Source organism: Pempheris klunzingeri, chromosome 15 (genome assembly GCF_042242105.1).
Source record: "Pempheris klunzingeri isolate RE-2024b chromosome 15, fPemKlu1.hap1, whole genome shotgun sequence".
NCBI classification, from domain to species: domain Eukaryota; kingdom Metazoa; phylum Chordata; class Actinopteri; order Acropomatiformes; family Pempheridae; genus Pempheris; species Pempheris klunzingeri.
The window spans coordinates 2,501,652-2,525,702 of record NC_092026.1 but is presented as its reverse complement, the minus strand read 5'-3'; the positions used below and the strand labels follow the sequence as shown (position 1 = coordinate 2,525,702).

The 24,051-nt window shown below is 41.9% G+C and overlaps 1 protein-coding gene across 1 annotated transcript; it reads right to left on the bottom strand.

The window, feature by feature from the left end:
- Positions 1–537: 537 nt before the first annotated feature.
- On the bottom strand, positions 538–23,405 carry ranbp9 (RAN binding protein 9). The gene is made up of 14 exons (XM_070845091.1): positions 22,973–23,405; positions 19,552–19,663; positions 16,959–17,011; positions 13,100–13,267; positions 11,960–11,982; positions 8,431–8,615; positions 6,159–6,271; positions 4,929–5,037; positions 4,249–4,403; positions 3,207–3,360; positions 2,962–3,083; positions 2,477–2,628; positions 1,825–1,936; positions 538–1,610 (listed from the first exon to the last, which is right to left on the bottom strand). The coding sequence occupies exons 1-14, from the start codon at positions 23,187–23,189 to the stop codon at positions 1,480–1,482; spliced, it is 1,806 nt and encodes a 601-aa protein (XP_070701192.1). The 5' UTR covers positions 23,190–23,405; the 3' UTR covers positions 538–1,479.
- Between the last annotated feature and the right edge of the window lie 646 nt (positions 23,406–24,051).

Here is a 24,051-nt window from a genome sequence, read left to right as displayed (position 1 = left end):
ACAACATATCAAACGAGCAGTTAACGTCTGCCAGAATCTTCAAGGGTCACATTGGTCAGATTTCCGCCTGCGTAGGAACCCTGGAGTCAGCGAAACAGGAAACAGAAAAACTTGTACAGACTGGGAACAACCAGCACGCTGCAGGAGTCACTGGTGTCAGTACAAAGCTTTAAAGGATTGGGTTTTTTTTTTTTTTTTCAATGATTTCCTTTCATTTGATAACTAAATATCTCACTCTATTGATATATTTCCATTTTGTTAAATTCATATATAAACGTTAACATGTACACACGCTCGTCACTGGGAATCGGTGGAATCGGGACCTTTATTATAGTAAGTTGGTGGAACTTGCTCTTGCTGGCGCTCAACAAATATACTGTGAATGCAAGTAACAATAATTAATAATGATAATTAGAATAATAATAATGATAATAATAATAATAATCATCACCGTGCCTTGTAAACCTGGAAAAACTAAAAACAAAACAAGAGCCAGGTCAGCAGCCCTCCCCAGTCCCCCCCACCTCGCCCATGGAAAACAGAAACAAAACAAAAGGGATTAAAAACAGGGAACGCTGAGTCGAGACTGTAGATTCTCTCTGGCTTCTTCGAAGTCCCGAGTCCACATGCGTCACGCGAATCTCCGCCAATGTCCTGAAGTGAGTGAAGGGGGGAGAGAAGGGGAGGAGGGGGTCAGCGTCGGTGCAGGGGGTGAAGGGGGGGTTGGTAGGCTGTCTGTAACGGAGCAAGCCTCAGTGGAGGAGATGGACTTCTCCGTCCTCCGTGTTCGCTTGTTAGCGTGTTATGAGTGTGTGCGCGTTTAGCCTGGTGAGCCAGGTTTACAGCGACCACGTTAAAGGGTGGCCAGCCATGGCGGTCACTCGTCGGGTTTCTTTTTTGTTTTGTTTTTTTTTCTTATTAGTTTTCCATTCATGTTTGACCAACGGGGGGTTTTTATGTCAGTCTGTCCACCCCGGGTTGATGCCCCCCAGGTATGCGGGGGCTGGGAATCTGCAGCGAGTCCACACGAGTTCGGCTCTCCGTGTATTTTCAAGTCGGCTACTCTTGGCTGGCGTCTGCGCTGTCAGTCAGAATGATGCAGCCGCAGCCTCGCAGGGCCGGAGGAGGGGGTTTGCGAGGCCAACCAAGGTGGAGGCATAATTTCATATTTAAGATGGGTGGGGAGGTGGTGGGCGTGTGTGTGTGTGTGTGTGTGTGTGTGTGTGTTGAGTGTTGACAATCTAAAGATCTGCCCAGAAGTGACTCCTGATCCTCGGCCATGGTGCCGGTTGGTAAAAGCAAAACAAGAAGCGAGTGAGGTGGTTAACTTTCTACTACTTGTTATCGTGCAGAGGAGCGTCTCCTCAGCTAATATGATGACACTGATAGAGGAGGTGGAAGGAGCCCTTTCTGGACAGGCCCTCAGAGAGTGAGAGTGTGTGTGTGTGTGTGTGTGCGCGCACGCACACGCGCACTGGGCTAGTGCAGGTAATCGTCCACAGAGGCGAAGGCGCAGGAGCCGCTGCCAGTTCGTGCCATGATGGCGAGGCACTGGGCAGCCTGACCCACAGCCTGGGCCAGGGGGGGCTGCTTGGGCAGGTTGTGAGTCTCTGGAGAGAAAAAAAGAGAGAAGAAGAAGAAGAAGAAGAAGAAGGTCAGGACTGCAGAAAACAAAGTACAGTACCTCCACACCTTCCCAACATCAGAAGGCTGTTGTAGTTCTGAGGAGTAAAATGCATCAGTTCTCAGTGATGATCTAACATGTTTAATGGAAGCTCTCCTCACGTCACATGTAAACAGATTTAATACTGACAGCAGACCTACCTAATATTGCACTGTTGAGAGTGGAGCAGACCGGCTCCCTCTGAATGGCGTCCAGCTGGTAGCCGACTGGGCTGCCCCAGGGGTCCGAGTAGGCCAGCAGGCTGAACGCATCCTGCAGGAGGACACACAAACGACAACACACGCTGATCACACCACTGCAGGCCATCAGTGTGCCGTCCTTTACGTTCCTACAGTCACACTATCGTCACGGGACATAACTGTGGGAAACATCAATTTCTTAGCCAGTAACTTGCTGCTGATAATATAATTCAACAACAAGTTCAGCAAACTGTCCTACAAGAGGATTATGTACAGAATGAGAGTCAGTTTGTGTCTGGGATGCTTTTTTCCCCCTTTTTGTTAGGTTTAGGTGTGGGGAGTGACATGGTTAAGGGAATAATATCAATAAATAATGGGGTTGGGGTTATTACACAAAATAATGGAATACAAATCTAACGCAGTACCTAAGATTCAGTACTTCAACCAATAAACATTTTTAGTGACCTTAAATAAAACAATTTGCAAGCCTTAAATACTGAGATGTCGGACAGAGGAATTCAGGAATAAAGGAACATTGCCTATAAAAATACTGAATAATTCAACAGTAGGTTTACACAGCATTGACCAACAAGCTCAGTTATTTCTTCATTACCTTGAGCATCTTCTTGTTGGCCGAGTTCTTGCCACACTCGCGGCGGAGGTGTTCGCTCATGCTCTGGAGCTCCCTGCCGAAATGGATCATTCTCTCGATGGCCGCCTGGCTGCCGCCGCACAGCTGCCTCTTGGACTGAGTCGACTCCACCTCTGCAGAGCGACGGCCAGTTCGGCAAGCAAAATGGGCACGTTTAAATGTAGGCTGAACGTCATGGTACACTCACAGCACTGCCGTATAAGCCGGGGGGGGCTCACCCAGTAAGGGTAGAGTAACCGCCTTACCACAAAGGAAATTTTACACAGAGAGAATGATTGTGTGTTTTTCTTAGAGAGGAGAGGCAAGGCAGAGAACAGCCTCATCAACCAGGACACAAGTCTACTAAAATACAACCAGCGGGGCATTACCATGCTGATGAATGTTCAAATGACACCATTAATACCTCCACTCACACACACACACACACACACACACACTCTACGCACCCATGTCTGCGTCACAGTCGTCGGGCTCGGTGGTGTGTTTGGAGCTGCCGTTGAGGAAACCATTGGAGGACGATTCTGTCACTCCGTTGGTGAAGTGGTCGACCTCCATATCCACTTCGCTACTGAGACATGAGCAGAGGGACGAAGGAGCCGTCAGTTCGTGTGACAAACTCACAGGAAGTACAGTAGTTCCTCCTGAGATGTCATAATGTCTCCAGAAAGGTGTGTGTGCTGTCTCTCAGTACCTGGTTATGGGCTGTTGGCTGCGGCTCCCGTTGAGGCTAATGTCAGACGGCGGGAGGGTGGAGCCGGAGCCTGGGGGGCAGGGCTTGTGACTGTGGGGGGAGGAGCTGTGGCTCTTATTAGACGTCACACCATTACAGCAGTTGCTGTCGAACCCTAAAAACAAAAACAGCAGGGTGAGATGGACATTTTTCAAACCGTTAAGGACAGTTCAGATTTTATTAGTGTGGTTGTATGATCCATGGTCAGTGTTTTACCTGCAGCCCCCAGTTTAAAGGAGCAGGCAGGAGGTGGTAAAAGAAGTGGTAAAATATTCTAAACATTGGGAACAATTACAGTGATATTGCTTCTCCAAACTGCCATCTAATGTGAGGTAATATCCCTTTAAAATGTCCCCACTCTTGACTATTGCTGGGGAGTCCCCTTATACTAAACATGATGAAAGTCATTTAAAAAGCTTTTCTAAACCGATTAGAAAATAAAATAGAGGAAAGACTGTGATTGTGTTTTTAAAACATGTAGAATCGTGTGAATTAAAACATCATATATTGTATTGTTGTTGCATCATTAACATTTCTGTGTTTCAGACCATGTGAAGGAAGCCGTCGGTCTGTTTGTGCATCTTAGTTGCAACTAATAATTGTTTTCTCAATGAACCGATTATTCCTTTGGTCTGTAAAATGTCTGTTTCAGTTTCCCGGATCTCAAAGTGACGTCTCCAAATGTCTTAGTTCAATCAAAAGATATCCAAATTATCAGTGATATAAAAACAGAAAAGCAGCAGAAGGAGCTTTATCCAGAAATGTTTTCAGATTTCTGCTGTCACTTACTGCTGCTTAATGATTAGCTGACTTTCGATGAATGGATTTGCCGTTTCAGCTCTGTTGTAAATACGTCAAAGCTGTGTTTGCAGAGCAGATACTAGGCTGTAAAAAGGTAACTGTTGTCTCTGGATGTAAAATGGAGCAGTGTGTGTACTCAGGGTGGACTGGAGGCCTGTTCTTCTCTCCAGATGTGAATACAGCGAGCACAGCTGGACCGTACCTGGGAGGTAGGGCTGGGAGCTGCTGGCTTTGTGGCTGGGGCTGCTGAAGGGCCGGGGGGAGCCGGGGTAACTGTCCTGAGACTTTGGGCTGCGGCCTCCCAGACACCTCACCTCGCTGTCCGTCCCATTCACCATCTCTATAAACTGTCTCACCCTGAGGGAGGGAGGGAGGGAGGGAGGAAGAAAAGAGCATGAAAGGAAGAAGACAGAAGCCAGAACAAAGCAAGGACAGGAGAAAGAGACAGAAGAAGAATGGAATAAAAAGAGGAAACACAGACAGTGATGGAAATATGAGACGAGCATGAGATGAGGGAACAACAAAGACAAGAGGAGAACAAGAGAGGAAACAAAGGACGGTAAAGATTAGAAAAGATCAGTGTTTAAAAAAGGACAGAATATGAAGAAACAAGTAAAAAATAAATCATTTGGAGATTTAAGCATGTGGGTCAGATAAAAGAAGAAAAGAAACAAGCAAAAGAGATCAAACAGTTTTGGTTTTCAGATATTTGGTTCCACATTTCTTCTTTTTTTAAATAAATCTGCTGCACTTTCTGAAATATGACACAATGGTACCAAGACACAGTTATCAAGACCCCACGGAGGGTCGACCAGCAGCCGTTTGTAAGTCAGTCAGTAACATGTGAAAAAGCAGTCAAATTAAATGCCGCTGTCTTCTTACTTGAGCATGAAGAGAAGGTCAGGGTTCCTCTCCAGGAGGTTGGGGTAGAGCTGCTGGGTGGTCTCGATGGCCTCGCCCATTCTACCCGACAACACCAGCTTCTGGATCTCTGCAAACCACCAGCGAGCATGTTTACAAAAAGGTGATACTGAGAGCGTGATTTTAAAATGGTCATGCTGTTTGTGTGAGAAAAAATAAAAAATCAACCTATTTGAATGAAAGAGAGAAATTCTCCTCCAGAGCTCCCCAGTGAAACATTACAGGTTTTCAATTAAACAAATGGATCTTCTTTATCGTAGGTTTCTACACTGACTGACAGACTTTCTCAGGTTGATCATCTGAGAGGCTTGGTCCCAACTCCACACCATGCTCATGGTATACAGAGTTTACTATGCACTCATTTTTACAGTATGCAGTTTTAATTTCTGTTTTATAGCAACAAGGAATGATGCAGCTACTGCTCCACGATAAGGCAGCCAAACTGCAACTACTGATTGTCTGCCAATTAAAGGTCACAGAAAGAAGTCTGTGTACTGACTGTTTTGGAAACTCTTCATTTCCTGGTTCCTACACACTTTCCATTTTAAAATTCTGCATGTTACATTTATTACATCTTATATCGGTACATTTTTCAGACCATACCTGACATCTGAGTGCACGTAGCTAGACATTTACTATGTAAATGAGTGGTTTTAAGTATTTTATATTCCGACTATGTATGTAGCGTGTATGTATTGTATTATATGTGCAGCCTCTTTTATTCACTGTGTCCACAGAAGCCATGCTGAATGTAGCCATAAAGGTTTCCTCACGCAGAAAAGATACTTTTCTTATAACAACAAGTTTCATATTTGGTTATTTGTGATGCTATTTACATGCATGCTATTCAAAGATATTGCTGCGTTTTGGGGCAGAGCTGTTCTGCATATACTTTAGAAAAAATTGAATAGGGGCAACAGTCCAGAAATTCAAGTTATTTCAATACTGGAAATGACTCATCCAATTCCAGACTTTTCCGTTCTGTATAAGACCCACGTCCTCTTTACTGAAAGGTTTCAGCAGTAGATCCCTGCCTTACTCAACACTTGTGGTGACCCCACTTTTTTTTAAACTTCTACTAACAGCAGACTTTCAGTATTAGTCTTAACAATGTTGAGAAAACTCCTGGTTCCCGTTCTTAACCTGGTGACTGCATCATTTAGAAACACACGCCCACACAAAAGGACTCACTCTGTCGGTTTTTGATGGAGGCCAGCTCCTCGTGCACCGCCTGGTCTGTGGATTTGGCAAAGGCTTCGGCTGTAGCACAATAGCTGTGATGGACCAGGTAGGAAGCCACCATCCTGACAGGAGGAGAGAGAGAAGAAAGACCAAACACGCCCTGTGATTAAACACGGCAGCAGGAGAAATCATACAATCAAGTAGAGACTAGAACACCTCAAACCAAACATTCAATAAACATAATTAAAGCTTTTTCCATGCAGATGAAATTAAAACTGTCCTTCCCAGGCAGATTAAATTAATTAAACTGAGAAATACTGCTGCAATTAGGCATAAAAGGTGGTTGTTTACTTTGAGTATTTGAGCGCAGATGTAGTTTCAGCATCACGCACGCAATCCCATCATTCTCGTTACATGTTAATTTTGATTTATCACAACTCAGACCATAGCAAATAAGCTAATTCAATCTGCTCACGAGGAGCGGCAGAGCAGCTACTAAATAAGCTTTAGAGTGACATGTTTTGTTCACTTTGGTTTCCAAGGTCAGGAATGAACCTTTATACTCTACTTGAGTTTTATTTTTGTAGATTTTTCCATCATTTCTACCAGTTCTGATTATATTAAACCCACCAAGTCAATTACTGAGATCTGGAAACTTTGCACAATGCAACAGTGTTTTTCAAGGACGAATCCTATTGACTGCTTATTATTTGCACAATGCCAGTTCTAAAAAAATAAAAAAATATTCAACTCGCTGCCAGCAGTGTTTCAGTGAGATTTGGGATCAGAGGCCGCCGCTCTCGCCGACTCGTCATCATGCTGCTGTTGCTCTACAAAGACAATAAGTCTTCCCATCCATCAATCTGACGTGAGCTTAAAAACTTCCTGTTTTCAATCCCAGGCAGGGAGGCGACTTTCCTGGATAAAAGCAGTGGCTCCCTCCACTCCACCCCACCCTCAGCCCCAATCCCCATCAAATGGAGATTAAATCCATTCAGGACAAGTAATCATAGCGACAGAGAGCTAATCCCATCAGGGCATGGCATGAAGAGAAACCGAGTCCCACAGCTTTTACTTCTGGATCACGGCTCCAGCTCTCTGGTGGGGAAGTGGTCCATCTGGGCCTTGATCCTCATCACGTCAGCAGTAATTTCCTGTCACCTACAGTATTCTCAATGTTCAGCTCCAACTAACATATGATGAGCACTGGCCTGATAATGAGTAAAAGGAAGAGTTGAATCTTAAACATACTTCATAAATTACAGTAAATACAAAACCACCCATTAGCCTCCTCTGGGCGTATTATTGTGCAACAAGCAGAATATTCAAAATTCTATTAAAAACAGAATGTATATTACATAGTTGGATAAAAGTTGTATTTTTTTTCCCTATATTTTCCAAGAATGCTAAATCAGCAGGCACCTGTGATTAATGTAAATAATAAGTTATTAACAGGAACCTGCATCATTCACCATAGAAGCATCACTATGTTGATTTCATCTTGGTTTTTTGGAACCAGAAGTGGCGTTAATTCAACAAACACGGCCTCTGATTGGTTAGTCACAACGTAGTCCCGCCCTAAAGCACACCCTGCTTTATGTCTATTTTCCTCTGAATGGGACATAATTTACTACATGAACATCCTGCTGTGCTGAAGAAGACTGTAAACTAGAGACTGAGAGCAGAAACTCATCAGGAAAATGTTCACCAGGCTAATAAATCAGGTGAGAAGTCGGTTAATTTCCTCATAGACTTCCATCCAATCAGACTTCTGTTTACAACCTGCTGGCTCCCTGCTGGGCATTAAGAGAATTCAGGTTAAATGCTCTTCAGCCTCAGCTTCACTTTTCAGACCAGGAAGCTACGTCCACGTCTTTATACAGTCAGTGGCTGCTTCACACAGCAAGCTAGCTGAGAGCTAGCTAACCCTGTGGGTAACTTTGTGCCAAAGATCGTATGCATGTTTTTTTAACCTGATAGCTGCAGTAATTTCGTCCGTGCCAGGTCATGTGACATCCTTGCAAATGTGGACACGTGTTTCCTTACAACAGCGAGGAATAGGTACCAGAAATTAAAAGACAATGGTGGAAATGGAGCAAACACACGGGGGGGGGGGGGACAGGAACAGTAAACAGCGTCTTTACTGCTAATCTAGCGATAGATAAGAACGACAACTATAACCATAGCAACTGTACACATCAATAAGCCTCACAATGCTTAGACAACAGTTATAATTGCTTGTATCCTCATCTAGACGCCGTTTACTCCACAGCGTACTTACTTCTGGATCATGGACTGCCACTCGCCCTCGCGCTCTCCGATGGGGAAGCGGTCGATCTGGGCCTGGATCTTTGTCCTCCACTCACGCATGTAGTCCTCAATGTCGAACACGAAGGGGTGCTGGCCGAAGTTTGCATCCACCACCTCCCCTGGGGTCTGAAGGCCCACGGTCGGGTACAAGTTAGGCTGTGGTAGAGAGATTAGACAGCAGAGAATTAGGATGATAGAGGAAATGGAGTTTGGAAACGCAATCTGGACAATAAATCAAAACAGGAAACAAAACAGGAAAACAGTAAATCTCAGGAAATGACTTTTCGTCTACAATTAGCCCATAAAACTGGATTTTACCAGTTGACAAAGATTCTGTAATGAAATTGCAGTAGGCCATCTTTTGACAGCAGAGTCAGGGTTCAAACTCTTGTGACATTAAGAGGCAGTGAGTAAGTTTTCTACTGCACAGACTGACCATAATATGTCCACCAAAGCTGATCGATGTACTGATTTACTCTTAAGAATCGATGACGCTGTGATTATTTTGCCAGTTGTTCCGACACTATTCCTCTCCCTTCCTGGCCTGCACTGTTATGGCATTCAGCTTCCTAATATACACTTTTATGGAGCACCCAGTCACTAAAACCTCCAGATAAATGTCTCCTTCAGGGATCAATACAGTGTGAGTAAGACCTCCAGTTTGTTCAGCTGCTGTATTGGTAGAGATGAGTAAACCTAACCAGCTGAGTACGGGTGGTTTTAATTACTGAGCACACAGCATACAATGGCCTTATTCTATTTTTTCATTTTTCTTATTGTCAGCAACTCCCATGAAAAGACCAAAAACAACAATGAGTTTGTCTGTGGCACTCAAGCCCAAGCTCACTGGTTCCTTCTGAAGATGCATTTGTGTAAATGGTTCATAAATACATAGTTTGATATCTAAAAGAAAAAAAACTCAACTTCCCACAGCAGCTGGTAGATGTTATCAAACTCAAATTTCTTTATTGGCATATATGTAATGAAGATAATCCTGCCAAAGTAGCAAGTGATAAGATTATTATAAAAAGAAGGTACCATTCATTAAATCAGGAAATAGTAGAGAATAATTGACAAACACACACACACACACACTAACAACTTCAACACACACCTCCAGTCTTTCACAAACACATACAGAGCAAGTGTCCGTGTGTTGAGGTTACTGGTCGTCTCGATTACAAAGCTCTAAGCAGTCATACCTGCAGTAAGTAAATGTCTGGAAAAAAATATTGAAATGTGGGCAGCAATGAGTCAAAAAGACAATGTGTGTGTTCATGGTAACAAGAGATCACCAATTTAACAGTTTTTGGACAACAATGGAGCTGTACAGCACAGAGGAATAAGATGAATCCGTCTGTGATACAGACAGTCATTTGTAGGACACATACTGTTTTGACAGTAACAAAAAAGTATACACTATAATATAATAATATTGCCAGCTTCATTCTGTAAAAAGGCTTTAGGCACCGCCTGACAAAATCCAAAACAAAGCTCAGCTAAACAGCAGCCAGAAAAAGACCTGGAAACACCAACTCCAAAACCTTCAAACCTGAGACAAAGAAAAAAATATATATATACTTTCTATCCCTAAACATCACTGTAGACCAAAACTGATTTCAAAAAGGCATTTCTGAAAATATTCATCCATTTACATTTTGTTTTAAGATTTAATTATTTGCTTCCTCCTGCTAGGGGTGTGAAGCACTCTCTGTGTTATGTTACAGTGCAAGTTGTCGGCATGTTGCATGCCAACGCCTGAAGGTTAACTACATGTCAATTTCTTGTTCCTAAGAACAGCCAGTCTGCTTTTTTTTCTTCCTTCTTTTAAAAAACGTCCCAGCTGACGTCTGTGATGACAGGATGAGGAGATAAACCAAACTATGAGGAGAGGGAGTTTGTTTGGGTTCACTGTTTCACGATGCTGCCAATTTAATCACAGCCTTGATTTGATCAGGGGTGGTGGTGACTGACAAGTGGCAATGACCGAGACTGTTTTGGACAAGTGTCCTGAGAGTATCACAAAATATCTAAAATCTTAACATTCACAATATAGTAAAAAAAAAAAAAAAAGAGCTGACAGTAGGACATAGTAGACTGGAGTTAGAACTAGTCTTGAGAAAGAAATAGGACCAAGTCTGGTTAGGAGTTAGGAGTAGGGTAAGGGTTAGGGAATAAATCTAGTCAATTAGAGTCCCCATAAGACCACTAACACAAGAGAAGTGTGTGTGTGTTAGAGCTGCCTTTGTCATGGTTCAATAACCACAAAGGTCAGCTGTGCTGAGGTGACGCACTTCACTGCACAACTCTGGAGGAACATGAATGTCTGGCCTACAGCCAAGCCTGTTTTGCTGCTCAATGGATTATTGTTGACGCTAAGACTCTTATTTTCTGCTCCCTCGAAAAACAGCCGGTCCCATTTTCATTTGCTACCGAGTAAGAAGGCAAGAGAAGAAAAAAAAACAAAAAAAAATCCCAAACTTAAAAACAAGTACCTCCCTCAAGACATGCATGAATCCCATTGGAATTTGCTCCTTTGGTGTGGGAGTCATTCATATATGAAACACAGGAGCAAGTGATGAAACTGAATTCTAATCTCTATCTAAATAATGTCTTATCTTACATTAAAACATTTTTGGCCACCTGGGGGCAACAGAAACAAGCTATACTGACATATTATCGCCTTATAATACAAAAACGTTCTCACACACACTTCAACAACATGGCGACCTCATACAGACCAATATTCACTATACTTTTGGCTCCGTTTGGGTCTCCTCCAAGTCCTGACAAACTTCAACTGCTAAATGCTCCACTTTCTTCACAAGCTAGTTGGAAACTTAGTTTGTCCATGTGGTGTTGGGCAGGTAGTGTATAGAGGGTTTTGTAAAGGACAAGTTAACAGTCATTACCTCTACTCTACCTCTATATCTGCTGAAAATATTCTATTCATTTTTTCACTTTAAATCGTAATCATTGATGTTCAAACCAGATTGTTGAAATATTTCCCTGCAATTTTGGCTACTAATAATCAAATTACCCTAAAAAACAAAAAGACAAAATTGTGAAGTGGCACTGCATACCCAACTATGGCAGTGCATCAACACTGCACACTGGTTTGCTAGACTTGCTATATGCTACAAAGATTAAAGCAGACTTAAGACCAAAGAAAAAGACTGGAGCTGACACCATTATCGGTGATTATGGTGATATATTGCCAAATCTGACACCTGAGAGTTATCACCTGCAATGACAGAGTGTGAAATGTGTCCCAAGTCATTTCTCCCCCACATGTTATCTAAAGAACCCTGATCATCAACATCTGTGGCTCACAGGTCCCCCAGCCTCTGAGTGTAAACATTTAGGCTACAGCAGACATTCTGCAGGAAATTAAACATTTCATTTCTATAAATAGCCTCGACTCCCGCAGCCCTGATTAATTATGGAAACTACAAAGATTACTTTACAAGACGGGGAGCGAACAAAATGTGGGTACTTACTGGTAGGTCTGTGAAGGCAATACCTGCAGAGGAAGAGAGAAAGTGTCAGCATGAACAAGAGGAGTCATTTCCATTTCGACACACACCAGAAGGTCACAGTCGATGGTAACCAGATTATTACAGTATATGTAAACACACCATCTCTCTGCAGTAACCTGATAAACCTGAATCTGTTAAAGAGAGATGGTTTTCCTTTGTCTGAGTCAGAGAAACCTGGTTCATGGGGCTCCATATAACTGGAGAATTTCCTTTCAGGCAGAACATTTTTCCATCTTTCATCTTCATCGATTTTGGCTTCCAACGATTATGAAAACAAGACAGTTGAGATAAAACGATAATTGTGCCGCATTCCATTTTGCAATGATGCTCTTTTCTCTGGTCTTAGAAATCCAGCGCACCCGTTTCCTTCACAGCAGTGCGCTTTCGTAGGGTTTCTTGCTAGGGTCGTCTTCACAGCACATTGGTGGATTTGAGTACCGACCCGACACCTGTGTCCTGAGTTACCCCCTCCGATTGCCTGGCAGACTTGATTAATTACAATTCAGCTCAATTACTATTAATGTGAATCTAATTAAACAAATACATGAAGTCAGTGAGTAATCATATTAACTAATCATGATGTCAATATTAACTGAAATAATCATGGTCAGGATTTTTGCCATAATGTAGCAGCCCCTTGTACATGTAAACAAATTCTCTAACTTCCTGTCATACCTTGATTTTTCTTATTATCATTATGATTATTTCTTTTGAGCAGAAGGGTCCCTGAATCCTTTTGTGTCTTGAATTTATGCATTGCAGCCTTCAGTTGGGAACCTTTTGAGGCACCAAGAAAAGCACTACAAACTCAAAGTCCAACTGAATTAACTTTTACTTATTAGTTTTTGCACTAAAAAAAAAAAGTAATGCTCTGAAATGAAACAGTCTAGGATTAAAAAAAGAAGAAGAAGAAAAAAAAAAGGTATTTGGGGAAATATCCCTTCTTGTTTCTGCTGGCTGCAGGGAAGTGTGAGTGTCTGTGTTTGACTGACAGTAGCCAGCAGCTGAGTGTCGGTGGGGAGCGAGAGAAGAAGTAAACAGACTTGAGCTGTAGCCTTACAAGTCATGGGCAGACAGGGTGTTGGTTTCTGAGCTCCTTACCTAGGCTGTGGCCATTCTTTGTGTAGAAGCAGGTGTTATTGATGAGGTTAACGCAGCAGCCTATCACGTCGCCTGTTGTAAACGTGGGTCCGTAGGGTTGCCCGGTGCCAGACGAGCAGAAGGAGTGGCCGTCATCCCCGTGGTAACCGTATGAGTGCTTGTCCCAACCTGAGGGATGTGAAGTGTTAGAATATGAGCTCTCTGCAGATGGCGAAAAAGGTGTAAAAGCACAACAGATGGTCCACTCTTGGGCTACATTTCAAACACACATGCACATTAAAAAAAAAATGTAGTGAAGATGAAATAGAGTTCACAGGAACACAACCTGCTCCTTTCAGACATGACTGAAGCGAAGCATACTGGAAAGCACAACCTACTCAGCTTTATTCAGGATTCTTTTTCCATCTAGTGTTTAACACTCCAGGCATCTGTGACCAACAACACAGACCAAAGAGTTTAAAAAAAAAAAAGAAGGGGAAAAAAAAAAAAAAAAAAAAACAGGAACCAGACTCCCGAGGAGGTCTTTAGGGCTGTAATCACGACCTCTGCAAATCATTAAAATGCACTGCATGAGTGAAAAAAAAGCTTCAGAATCATTTAAACAAACCTGCAGTGTTTCGTCAAGAAAACTGCCGACCAAAAAGTGCACTCTGTAGCATGCAGATCTCTGCTACACCTAACCAAAGCCTGACCTAAACCTGTCTGATGGGGGAACAAACTTCAACACAACAGCTGTTAACACTGGCTCCCTGACCCCTGAAACCCATCTGACACGTCTGCCTCATTTAATGTATGACCTGGTGCCACTGACTATAAAATAATATTGATGTGCTGGTGGAATATAGAATTGAAAGTCTGCACGGCGGCTTTTATTGTGAAAACTGACCAGATTCTCTTTGCTGTTTGTTGCCCGACTTCCTGCCCGCCCCGTCTGCTCTGTGCTGTTTGACGCTGTCGGGCCGTGGCCAGCAGCAAAAATAGACCAGACGCATATCTTTAGCAGACGGGCCACGGTGCTCCCAGTGGGCTTTAAAGCACTGACTTGAGTGGGTAGCCTTTAGCCTTTACAGCCAGACATGGATTTATTCTTATCACATCGTACGTAGCTTTAGTGGATCAGTACATATTAGGTATTTGATCTGCAGATGCTCCGGTTCAAAAAGAGAACAAACTTTTCTATGGATATCAGATTTTGAGCCTCGATAAAGGCTAAAATGTTGTATGAACAGACGAGAGGAGGCTTGTTTTTAGCTTAGTTGAATGCCTTTTGCTCTGTGGTGTTAAAACAGCCAATAAAATGTGCACAAAACATGAGGTTGATCGGTCCCATAGTTTGAGAGATTAGCTGCAGACAGCCAGTTACACCAACACACTTACGATTTCACTGTAACCCGAGCAATCACACTCCACAGCAAGTGTTTTAACCGTATTTTGACGAAACATGAAACAGCACAAATGAATCCAGATTTGGAAACGTAGCTGCTCCAAAATCAGATATGCTTCGTCATTATTTTAAAGCTTCAGGAAATACAGGTGTGTTTTGGTAACAGAGACTTGGAACAGGAGGCAAACATCTGCAGGGGTTCAATGCCTCGCTCAAGGACACTTCAGCAGGGTGCACACACACACGACTGACTGCTGATGGGCACCATGGGAACTGAACCTAGGAAATCCTTCTTTTTAAAATCACTGGGACAGGTTGTAATCCTCACTGTGGCTGCAGAAGGACACGTCTAGTTCTGTTTTATACAGCCGGAGATGCTCACAGAATTTGAAGATTTTTTTTTAAAGCTTTTTGACCTTCATCTCCAGGTGTGGCTGTTGAGTCAAGCACCTCCATGCTGCAGACCATTTCTGTTTCTCTGCTCTCTACCTAAGCTCAGTAAATAATAATTGTTCATTGTATTGTATCTGAATAGTGATCACATCCTGCCTTTGTCTTACACACCTGTTTATATTTACTATGTACTTTTGAAATTTGGGTATGAAAAGCTCCAACATACTTTTTGCCTTCCTCTCTCAGGGAGAGGGAAGGAAGAAGCTGCCTGTGCTGCAGCATGGACGGCCTCAGGACTGCTTTAACATTACAACAAAGTGACAGGATCCTGTGAGTTACTGCTGAGCTGCAGTGTTAATCCTGCTATTGCAACATTCATCACTGGAGGAGAGCACTAAACTCTCCAACGGTTTGGCATCAGTTCTTTACAATTAGTGAATTTACATTAGCATCTATCCATCAGCTGGGCCTCTGCTGCTTGCTCTGGACCTGTTATCTTTGTACGAGGGGACTGGAGCTCCTGGGCGGGTCCATTCCTCAGACTTGTGAAGGGGGATTGGGGCTCCTGCTTGGCCTGATAACCTCTCTGGAGCTCAGAGCTGACATCTACCAACGCTGTCCTTATGGCAGCATGTCATGGCAAAGACAACAAGCGGCAGCAGAAATCTTTTCATACTGACCAGCAGTTTTGAAACTGTGCCAGTGTTGGTGAGAGCTTTGCACATGGGTTTCCTAATGTGGTAAAGGATTTTCTTTATAATCTTTGTTGTCTTCTTAGAGAAACTTTTACCATATTTATCTTGTGAAAGTACTAAAAGCCCAGAAGAAAATCCATGTCCTCATTAAAATAACTGAAGCCTGACTGGTGGACTTTGGGGTCCACAACTACATTAATATTGAAGAGTTTAAAAAAAATAAACATTGGCCAGTATATTCTCTGCTGGTTGCCGGGCAACTGGTCCCAACCAAGAAATAGTTTGGCACGCCACCACCCGTAAATCTGCAGCTTGTTGTTTTTACACTTCGGTTGTTTTGCGGATTAAACAAACAAAATGTAATTTGTTAATTAGTGAGCTGTAGAGCTGCTGGTGAGTGGATTTTTGTTATATTGGGACAATATAGGAGTTTCCACTCCTTGTGCTAAGCTAAGCTAGCCAGCTGGTGGTAGCTTCACATTTAAAATGGACAGTCACAAGAGTGGCATCAATCTTCCCGTCTAACTCTTGGCGAGAAAACAAAATGCATACATGCAATACTACGATTGTTTCTGCCAAATTAATCAATAACAGGCAGCAAACAGTCATTTTTCTATGTAGTTGCCAGTAAAGTATTCCTGCTTTGATATGCTGGCCTGGTAGCAGGTGTAGCCCTCTGTTTAAGTCACACTTCAACACACTCAGACATTCTACTGATATTATGCAGAGTTGCTTTGAATCTTAACATCTCCTCCTTCCGAACTCTGCCTCCACATACCAATTTGCAGAAAGAAAACAGCTGGTCTGCAATCTCGATATCATTAATTTACACTTGTGTTACACGTTGCAAAACTCTCCAAAAGTCCAAGAGGCTGTAAATGTTTCTCCCTAAGAACTGAATTACAGCTTGCATAAGAAATGTACAATACACATTACAATTCTTGAATCCATGGAAAGGATTTTTTGTTATTTTTTCCAGTCCCTCTCCCCATACGCCTGTGTAAAAGAGGGAACACCTTCACTGAATGGAACAACCACATTAGTTTTCCTAACCTCTCAGGGCTCATCACACATGAGGAACTCCTGCTTATGAACAACTCCAGCAATAAGAAAACACGAGTATGCAATCATATAAGTGACAGATAACTCATTGAAATTAACAGACTGTCACTCAGTCACACCTACACCCAGCGCGTCCAAGGCCGATCTCCACCAGACAATAAGTTCAGACAAAATGACACCCACACAAACACAGATAAAAAGATCTCCAGTACAACAAACAGAAGACACAGTGACACACGCAAACAGACATATTCTTCTCACCACACCCAAAGGCAGTGGTGGTGAACACTGGGCGAAACAAACACACACAGAAGTGTCATCTTACCAGGGAGTCTGTTCATGTTTACACCCTGAGCGGAGAGGCCGATGCCCATGTACCTGTAAAACAGACAGTGGGGTTTATTTGCACATTCTTTAAAAAAAGAAAAACAGATAACCAGCCACCAATAATGCTTTGTTAATAAACATCCTAATCAGCTTTCATAAACTGTCTACAGCCAAACTTAAAAGCGTGGGAGGTTGTTATAATCTGTGCACATCCAGGATAAAAAAAAATGTCAGATGGATTATAAACAGAGGGAAACATTTGCTTGTCTTACATCCGCATCACTACTGGTGCCAACAGTTAGCATGTCAACATACTTGGATTTATTATATACTATTTAGCAAGCTATCGTTAGCATAAAACATTAGCATTAAGCTTTTGCTTGATGTGGTGTACCAGTGTACTTTAGTGACTCCAAGTTGTCACGGTGAGAAAGTCAAGCAGCTGTATAGGAGATCAGAAAAAAAACATGGCAAAAGCAAAGTAAGGAAGGGAAATCTGAGTTGCCATGTTGTGTATTCAGGTAAAAGTGTGGACATCTTGAGGCTCCCCAAAATATTGTCTGCACTGCCACCACAGACAAGGCACCAACCACATCTCGCTTTTATCCACCCAAAGTGTATTTGGTTACCGATTTTAGCTTCTTCTCTTTTTTATCTGTCTGAGACAGTGATGCTATTAACGATTGATCAAACTTGCGGGAAGTCTCCCCTCGTTCTGGGAAACACTGCATATACCTTGTATATAGACTAAACTAGTCAAGTGATCACCACAGCTGCTGGTGTGGCTAAAAATATTCAAATATCAAATTCTACTTTTGAATGAGAATTTTTGAGTTCCTGTTTTGTACACATGGTGACAGAATGTGGTAATGTAATAATTAGATGTGGGCAATGTTTTTTTTTTTTTTTTTTTTAGATTATCAAAGTATTGAGACAGTTTGGGTCAAGGAGGTTCAATTGGTTGAAAACAACCAGTGAAGTCATGACTTGTTGCCAGATGAGGCCCTTCAGATGACTGTACTCTCAATTAAGGATCACAAATTGACCTCTGTGCCCTGTCAAGATTTTAATCTTTTAATCGTGCCTTCACTTAATTAGATTTTTCTGTGTTATGCAGGCTCCTGATATGAATTTCGAAAACCTAGATTTGCATACAGGGCATGTAAACCTGACTAATGACCCCATCATCATGCATAACCAAACAATTAATAAGGATTTACAGTTTGGGGTCGTACAAAGTTAGTAAAGCGTTCCGTCTAAATCAGCATTCATATAGGAGCGTCTCTAGTTAATTAGATATTGATAACATCATAGCATGGCAGCGTGTTCAAAAGACATTCAGTAAGAATCTCAGGTATAAAGAGGAGAATAGGACTGTAATCTCCTGTGAGCTATCATGTCTCCTTTTGATTATTTCTGATCGGACACAAAAAGACAAGTCGATCAGGGTTTCCTACCAGGAACAATCCATAAGCTGCTTTATCTACCCCTTAACTCAATTAACAGGTCCAATTTGACAACAATTATTACACTATGAGATACAGCCGTGACTAACTGTTGTACAGTGAGTCCATTTGGTAAAAAATTATGCAAGTCCATGTCTTAAATAGTAAGCAGCTATAATGACTCACACTGCTGCAGGGTTACAGTGCATGTAAATCCAGATTAGACTAGTCACTCTTTTGGGCCTTCATTGTTACCAAAATAAGCTTTAAGCAACTTGCCACCGTGTCAAAGAAGTATATTATCCTATGTCACAGCATCAGTCATGAGTTCAATACCTATGCCATTTACAGGATTAACAATATTTAAATCAATAACCTCCCTAGTGTCCCTATGAGGCTCAAGTTTATCATTCCCCAGAAAAAAATAGTCTAGTAATATATAGTAATATAAAAAAAGTTTCCCTTCTGTTTTTAAACATTACAGGACTGTTAGTGTGGCTGTAGATTTGTCTGATTGCTCATTAGCATTAACTCAACTGAGCTTTCAGCTGAGTGCTAACATTAGCATGCTAACGTCAAATAGCATGTTAGCAAATATGCCTACAGTTAACATGTTAACATGCTAACATTTAGCATGTAACATTACATGTCTACGGTCATTGTCATAGCAATCGTCATCAAAATATATATGAATAAAATAGTTTCTCAGAATTGCAGTATTTATAAAGCAAAAAATATAAAATCATCAAGACATCATGATAAAAACATAAGTGACATTCATACCGTTAAATTACATTACAACTACTATGCTAACTGTTGGAGTACATCATAGTAGTTTACATAAACATTTAGTGCGTTAGCATGCCAACACTGAAGCAACATAGTGTTAGAGAAGTCAAATTTTGACCTGCTGGTGGTACTAATGAAGTCAAGGGATCAACAATCATTGGGATTTAGGTTTGGCCGAGCCATCTTCCATCCTGGATGGCCGACATTGATGAACCACTGAGCCACTGCTATGGTGACGCCATAATCACTTTGGATTACATCACTTCAGACCAAACTCAGCGGTTCACAAAGCTAAAAGAGTTGCAAATCAAGTGTTGTGGTCTTTCCGAACTGTTTTGCAGTATTCGTTGCCCTTACCCATCTCTGCCTTTGCTGATGATCTTCACCTCGAAGTAGTAGACCCCGCAGGCTGCTGGGATGGGGTGGGTGGCCCGTACAGACGCTGCGTCTTTGGGGGTTTTTCCATGACCTTCAGGTGAGGATAAAATACACAGTGTGCTCGTTACAAAATTACAAAAGGATACTGGATCATTCTGTAACCATAAATGGACAGAAATGCTGAATATAAAAGACAGAGAGAAGCTTTTCTACATCTACCTGAGCTGAAGACCAGCAAGTCTGATTTTGTCCATCATACTAATTCAAAGTACAGTGCAGAACTGTGTGTGGATTTTTAGGACGAGTGGCTGTGGAGAGAATTAAACCCCCAACCTGACAGCCGTTGTCAGCCAGTGTTAAAGAAACAGAGGACATGCCTCTCCAGCAGTGGTCCTAAAAGGTTCCTTATGTTTTCCACCCGTCATCTTGTGTCTTTTTGAAGTTTTAACCCAAAAGGGAAGATTGAAAATGCCGCCAGTCATTTCCCCACACTGAAAGAACACTCCTCTGAGCAGTTAATGGCAAAGTTACTGTCAAATTGGAGCGGTGGGGCTTCTGCACAGACTCTATACCATAAAAGTTTTACAACTAACAGCCCAAAGCAAATTTGTGCTTGTCCCAATATTTTTTCAGGTAAATTTGTATTAGCGGTATTCTGTGTACATTAACTGCAACAACATAATTCAACAAAATACTTCTTTCCATGGGTGGAAACATCTCCACATGAAAACAGAGCTTCAGCTTTATATGACAGGGAAAGTGGGTTCTGTGATTCCAAAAACACATGATGCCATTTTGCTGGTTGACGTTTTTACAAATTTACCTGAGCAGACAATGTGTCAGTGGCTTTAAGATTATAACCACCTTAAATGTTCTGAATCTGGGCCCTCAACTGGGTTTGTAGCCAGTGAAGCTAACGATCATCAGTATTATTAGGGGTCGGACATTAGAAATGTTTACATTATAAGATGTTACCTAGCAGCAGTTTGCTAATATCATTTCTAATAAAATGTGACTTAAATCAGTCAGTTCCTCTGTAGAAAACAAGCCATTTACTTAGAAGTGCATCATTTTATCTGTTGTCATGTAGAAATGAGATGAGTTTGTGGTTAAGCAAGATACAAATGCATCTTGTTTAATAATACGAACACGACACTACAGGCCTGGAGTCTCATTAATAATCATAAAAGATCATGTTGGTCCAAATAAAATAAAATCACAGATGTTTTCCTGAAATTGTTGAGCGATAAAGGATGCATGTATTTGATAGGATGCTGAAATGACAACTGGTTAATGATCAGTCTTTACCATCCAGGTGCATCTCATCAGGAGACCTGCTGGTGTGTGCGGCAGGTTCATGGAAGAGCAGGACACATTCAAATATGTAAAATTAACTGAGAGTGGATGAGCGAAAATAAAAACCTTTCGCCTCCATTTTACATTTGTTCTTGTGACAAAATGGTTGCCAGATGAATTCACCATTCAGGTGAGGAGGACTGATGAAATACAATATCACCCAGCAGCATTAATATTTTCAGTGTAAATTAATCTGTTGATTATTTTTCATCTTAATCATTTAATCTACAATCATTACCAATTACCTGCAGGAAGACGGTGAGGTACTTTACTGTCATTACCGTTTTATTTTTTTACTTTGTTTGGGAATACCAATGCTATTGGTATACTCATTTTCATAACATGCTGTGGTTGTTTTAAGATGTTTATTCACTTTTCAGATGCTTTTGTAGAAATGTGAACTATACCAACACGTTCACCTGTCAGATGTGACATAAAAGTCTCAAAACGCAGCACTGATGTTGTTCTAATATAGATGATCTTCAATAGTTATTAATATGGTGACAAGTTTCTTGATGATTTGATCAATTGTTTGAGCCATAAAATGTCAGAAAATAGCATAAAATGCTATTTATAAATTGCAATTTCCCAAAGCACCACTTGGCATATTCAAATGGCTTGTTTTGTCCAAACAACTCTGCAAAACCCAAAGTTATTCAGTTTATTGTTAGAGAAGACATGGAAACAGAGCAAATATTTGCATTTAAGTAGCTGGGGCCAGTACATTTCTGACAGTTTTGCTTCAAGACTGATCAGTGATTAATCAATTATTGAAATAGGTTAAGATTAATTGATCAAACATTTCGTTTTATGGTATGCGAAGATACATCACATTTCGTTTTTTGTAAAATTAACTTAATAGAAGATCCTATTATGATCAATAATAATAATAATAATAGATGACTGTAGATGAGGCCAAGCCTATTAAACAAAACTAAAGGTTTTAGATTCTGTTTATTTGTGTAAATATGATTCAGAATCCATCCAATTAGTGCCAAAACATAGGGGATATTTGACAAAGCAAAGCCTAGTTACTCATAGGTGGCCTGACATTTTCAGCTTATCCCTGCTGAAATGGACGGTTCAAATGTGGGACTGTTTAAGTGGTGATCTGCTTTTGTGTAAAAGTTTGCATAGTCTGAATGGTAAAGTTAAACAACATCTGCATACCTGCTACAGGAGATTCAGGTGAATTTGTTGACAGAACCTTCTGGTTTTAGCAAGGAAGTGAGTGTGTGTGTGTGTGTGTGTGTGTGTGTGTGTCGAGGGCCCGTCAGACCCAGAATAGTAGAACACACCCAGGAAGCACAGTTGCACCTTTTTTTTTTTTTTTTTTGACTCTAGCCCTTTCTTGTAGGCCTGCACCAAAATCGCTCTTTATAGCTCTGTTAGGCAACTAGTCAGCCTGAATGTCAGACAAGACACTTGATATTAAACCCTCAGCTGCTACGATCAGTGTCTACCCTGTCATCAATAACAACTTCACTGGAAGCCTATCACTTCTTTTGAGCAACTTAAGTTAATCATGATGATGCTAATCATGTGCATTTCCTGTCATTTAATTACCTAATAATGCTACTTTAGCCTACCAGAAGGGCTGACTAGCTCTTGTCCATTCCCACTAACGTTGAACGGTATGATTATGTGACTCACACCGAGCCTAACCAGCCTTAGATGTACTTTGTGAAAAGGATGCATCTACATTAACATGTAATTTGGTTTATTTCAAAAGATAGCCTGGCAGTATGCGCTACATGGTGACTGTTCACATATTAGCTGATAGGCTGGCAAACAGGGCAGTTAGCAGGAAAAGCTAACGAGCTAGTAGGTCAATTTTGGCTGTGGATACACCTCGCCAGCTGGTCGGGTTGCAAGATGTCCTCTGCCTTGTTGTTGATGAAGCTAATAGCCTAGCCTACTTTGTTTTTAGCCTCAACGGCAGCTGGCTCTGATCCGCTAACCGTCGGGCTAAGCTAACGTTAGCCAACTTGGCGTTAGCACTGGGCGACAAAGTGCTAAACTCGGGTTAATCTTCGTGTCATACCTTTATAATGTACACGGAGGTTGTTCTGAGACAGCCCGATGTAGCTGAACTTGTCCTTCGGGCTCCAGGACCGGGGGAGCGGAGTCTCGTTTTCATTAACGGCTGGGTAGAGCCGTCGGAGTCGCTGGCTGAGCTCCTTTTCCTGCTCGTTCAGAGCTGAGTCTCCGTGGACAACAACCGACATCAGAAACCCACAGCCCGACGACTGCCCAGACATGGCTACGACACGAGTTTTGGTGAATTGGCTTGTCAGCAACAAGCCAGAGCCACTCGTGTCAGTCAGTGTCAAGTTTTTTAGGGGAGGTTTAGCAAAGCTAGCTAGCTAGCTAGGCTAAGCTAACTGGCTTCGCTGGTCCGCTGAGAGGCAGCCAGAGCTGGTTAGCCGAGGAGCTAACCAGGCTGACGCGTTTAGCTTTAGCCAGCGAAGGCAAAGCGATCGGTGAAATGGCTCAGGCTGACATTAGCTGACACGAAGCCACAAATGCGAGACACTAAGAGGAGGCTGCCTGCCGCACAGGATCAGAAGGAAAGTGAGTAAAAGACAAAGGAGAGGGTCGCAGTTGGGAGCAAAGTAACGTTAGGCTAGACGGGTCGACTAAGTGTTATGAGCTCAGCTAGCCTCGATCTTTTGTTTGTTGTCGGAGCGTTATCCGCTCATCTGATTGGCTGAGAGCAGCTCCACTCACTTCCTATGGGAATGTGAAATAAATACACAGAATGAACAGTGTACATACACCAAGTGTGTGTGTGTGTGTGTGTGTGTGTGTCACCTGTTTATACCTGCTCAGATGCAGTGAACATATATATTTATTTTACTACAGTATACAAGTCATCACAAGTATATGTTTCTATATTTATGGGCCTTGCTGGGTCTATATTCTGTCCCCCACTGTGCACAAGTGGCTCTCACTCATCTACTACATTACTGCACAAGTTGTTATGTTATCACTACCGTGCACTGGAGCTGCAATGATTAGTCGATTAGTTGTCAACGCAACTGTTGAATTAAGCTCCAATTATTTTAATAATAATAATAATACATTCTATTTATAGGCACCTTTCGAGGCACTCAAGGTCGC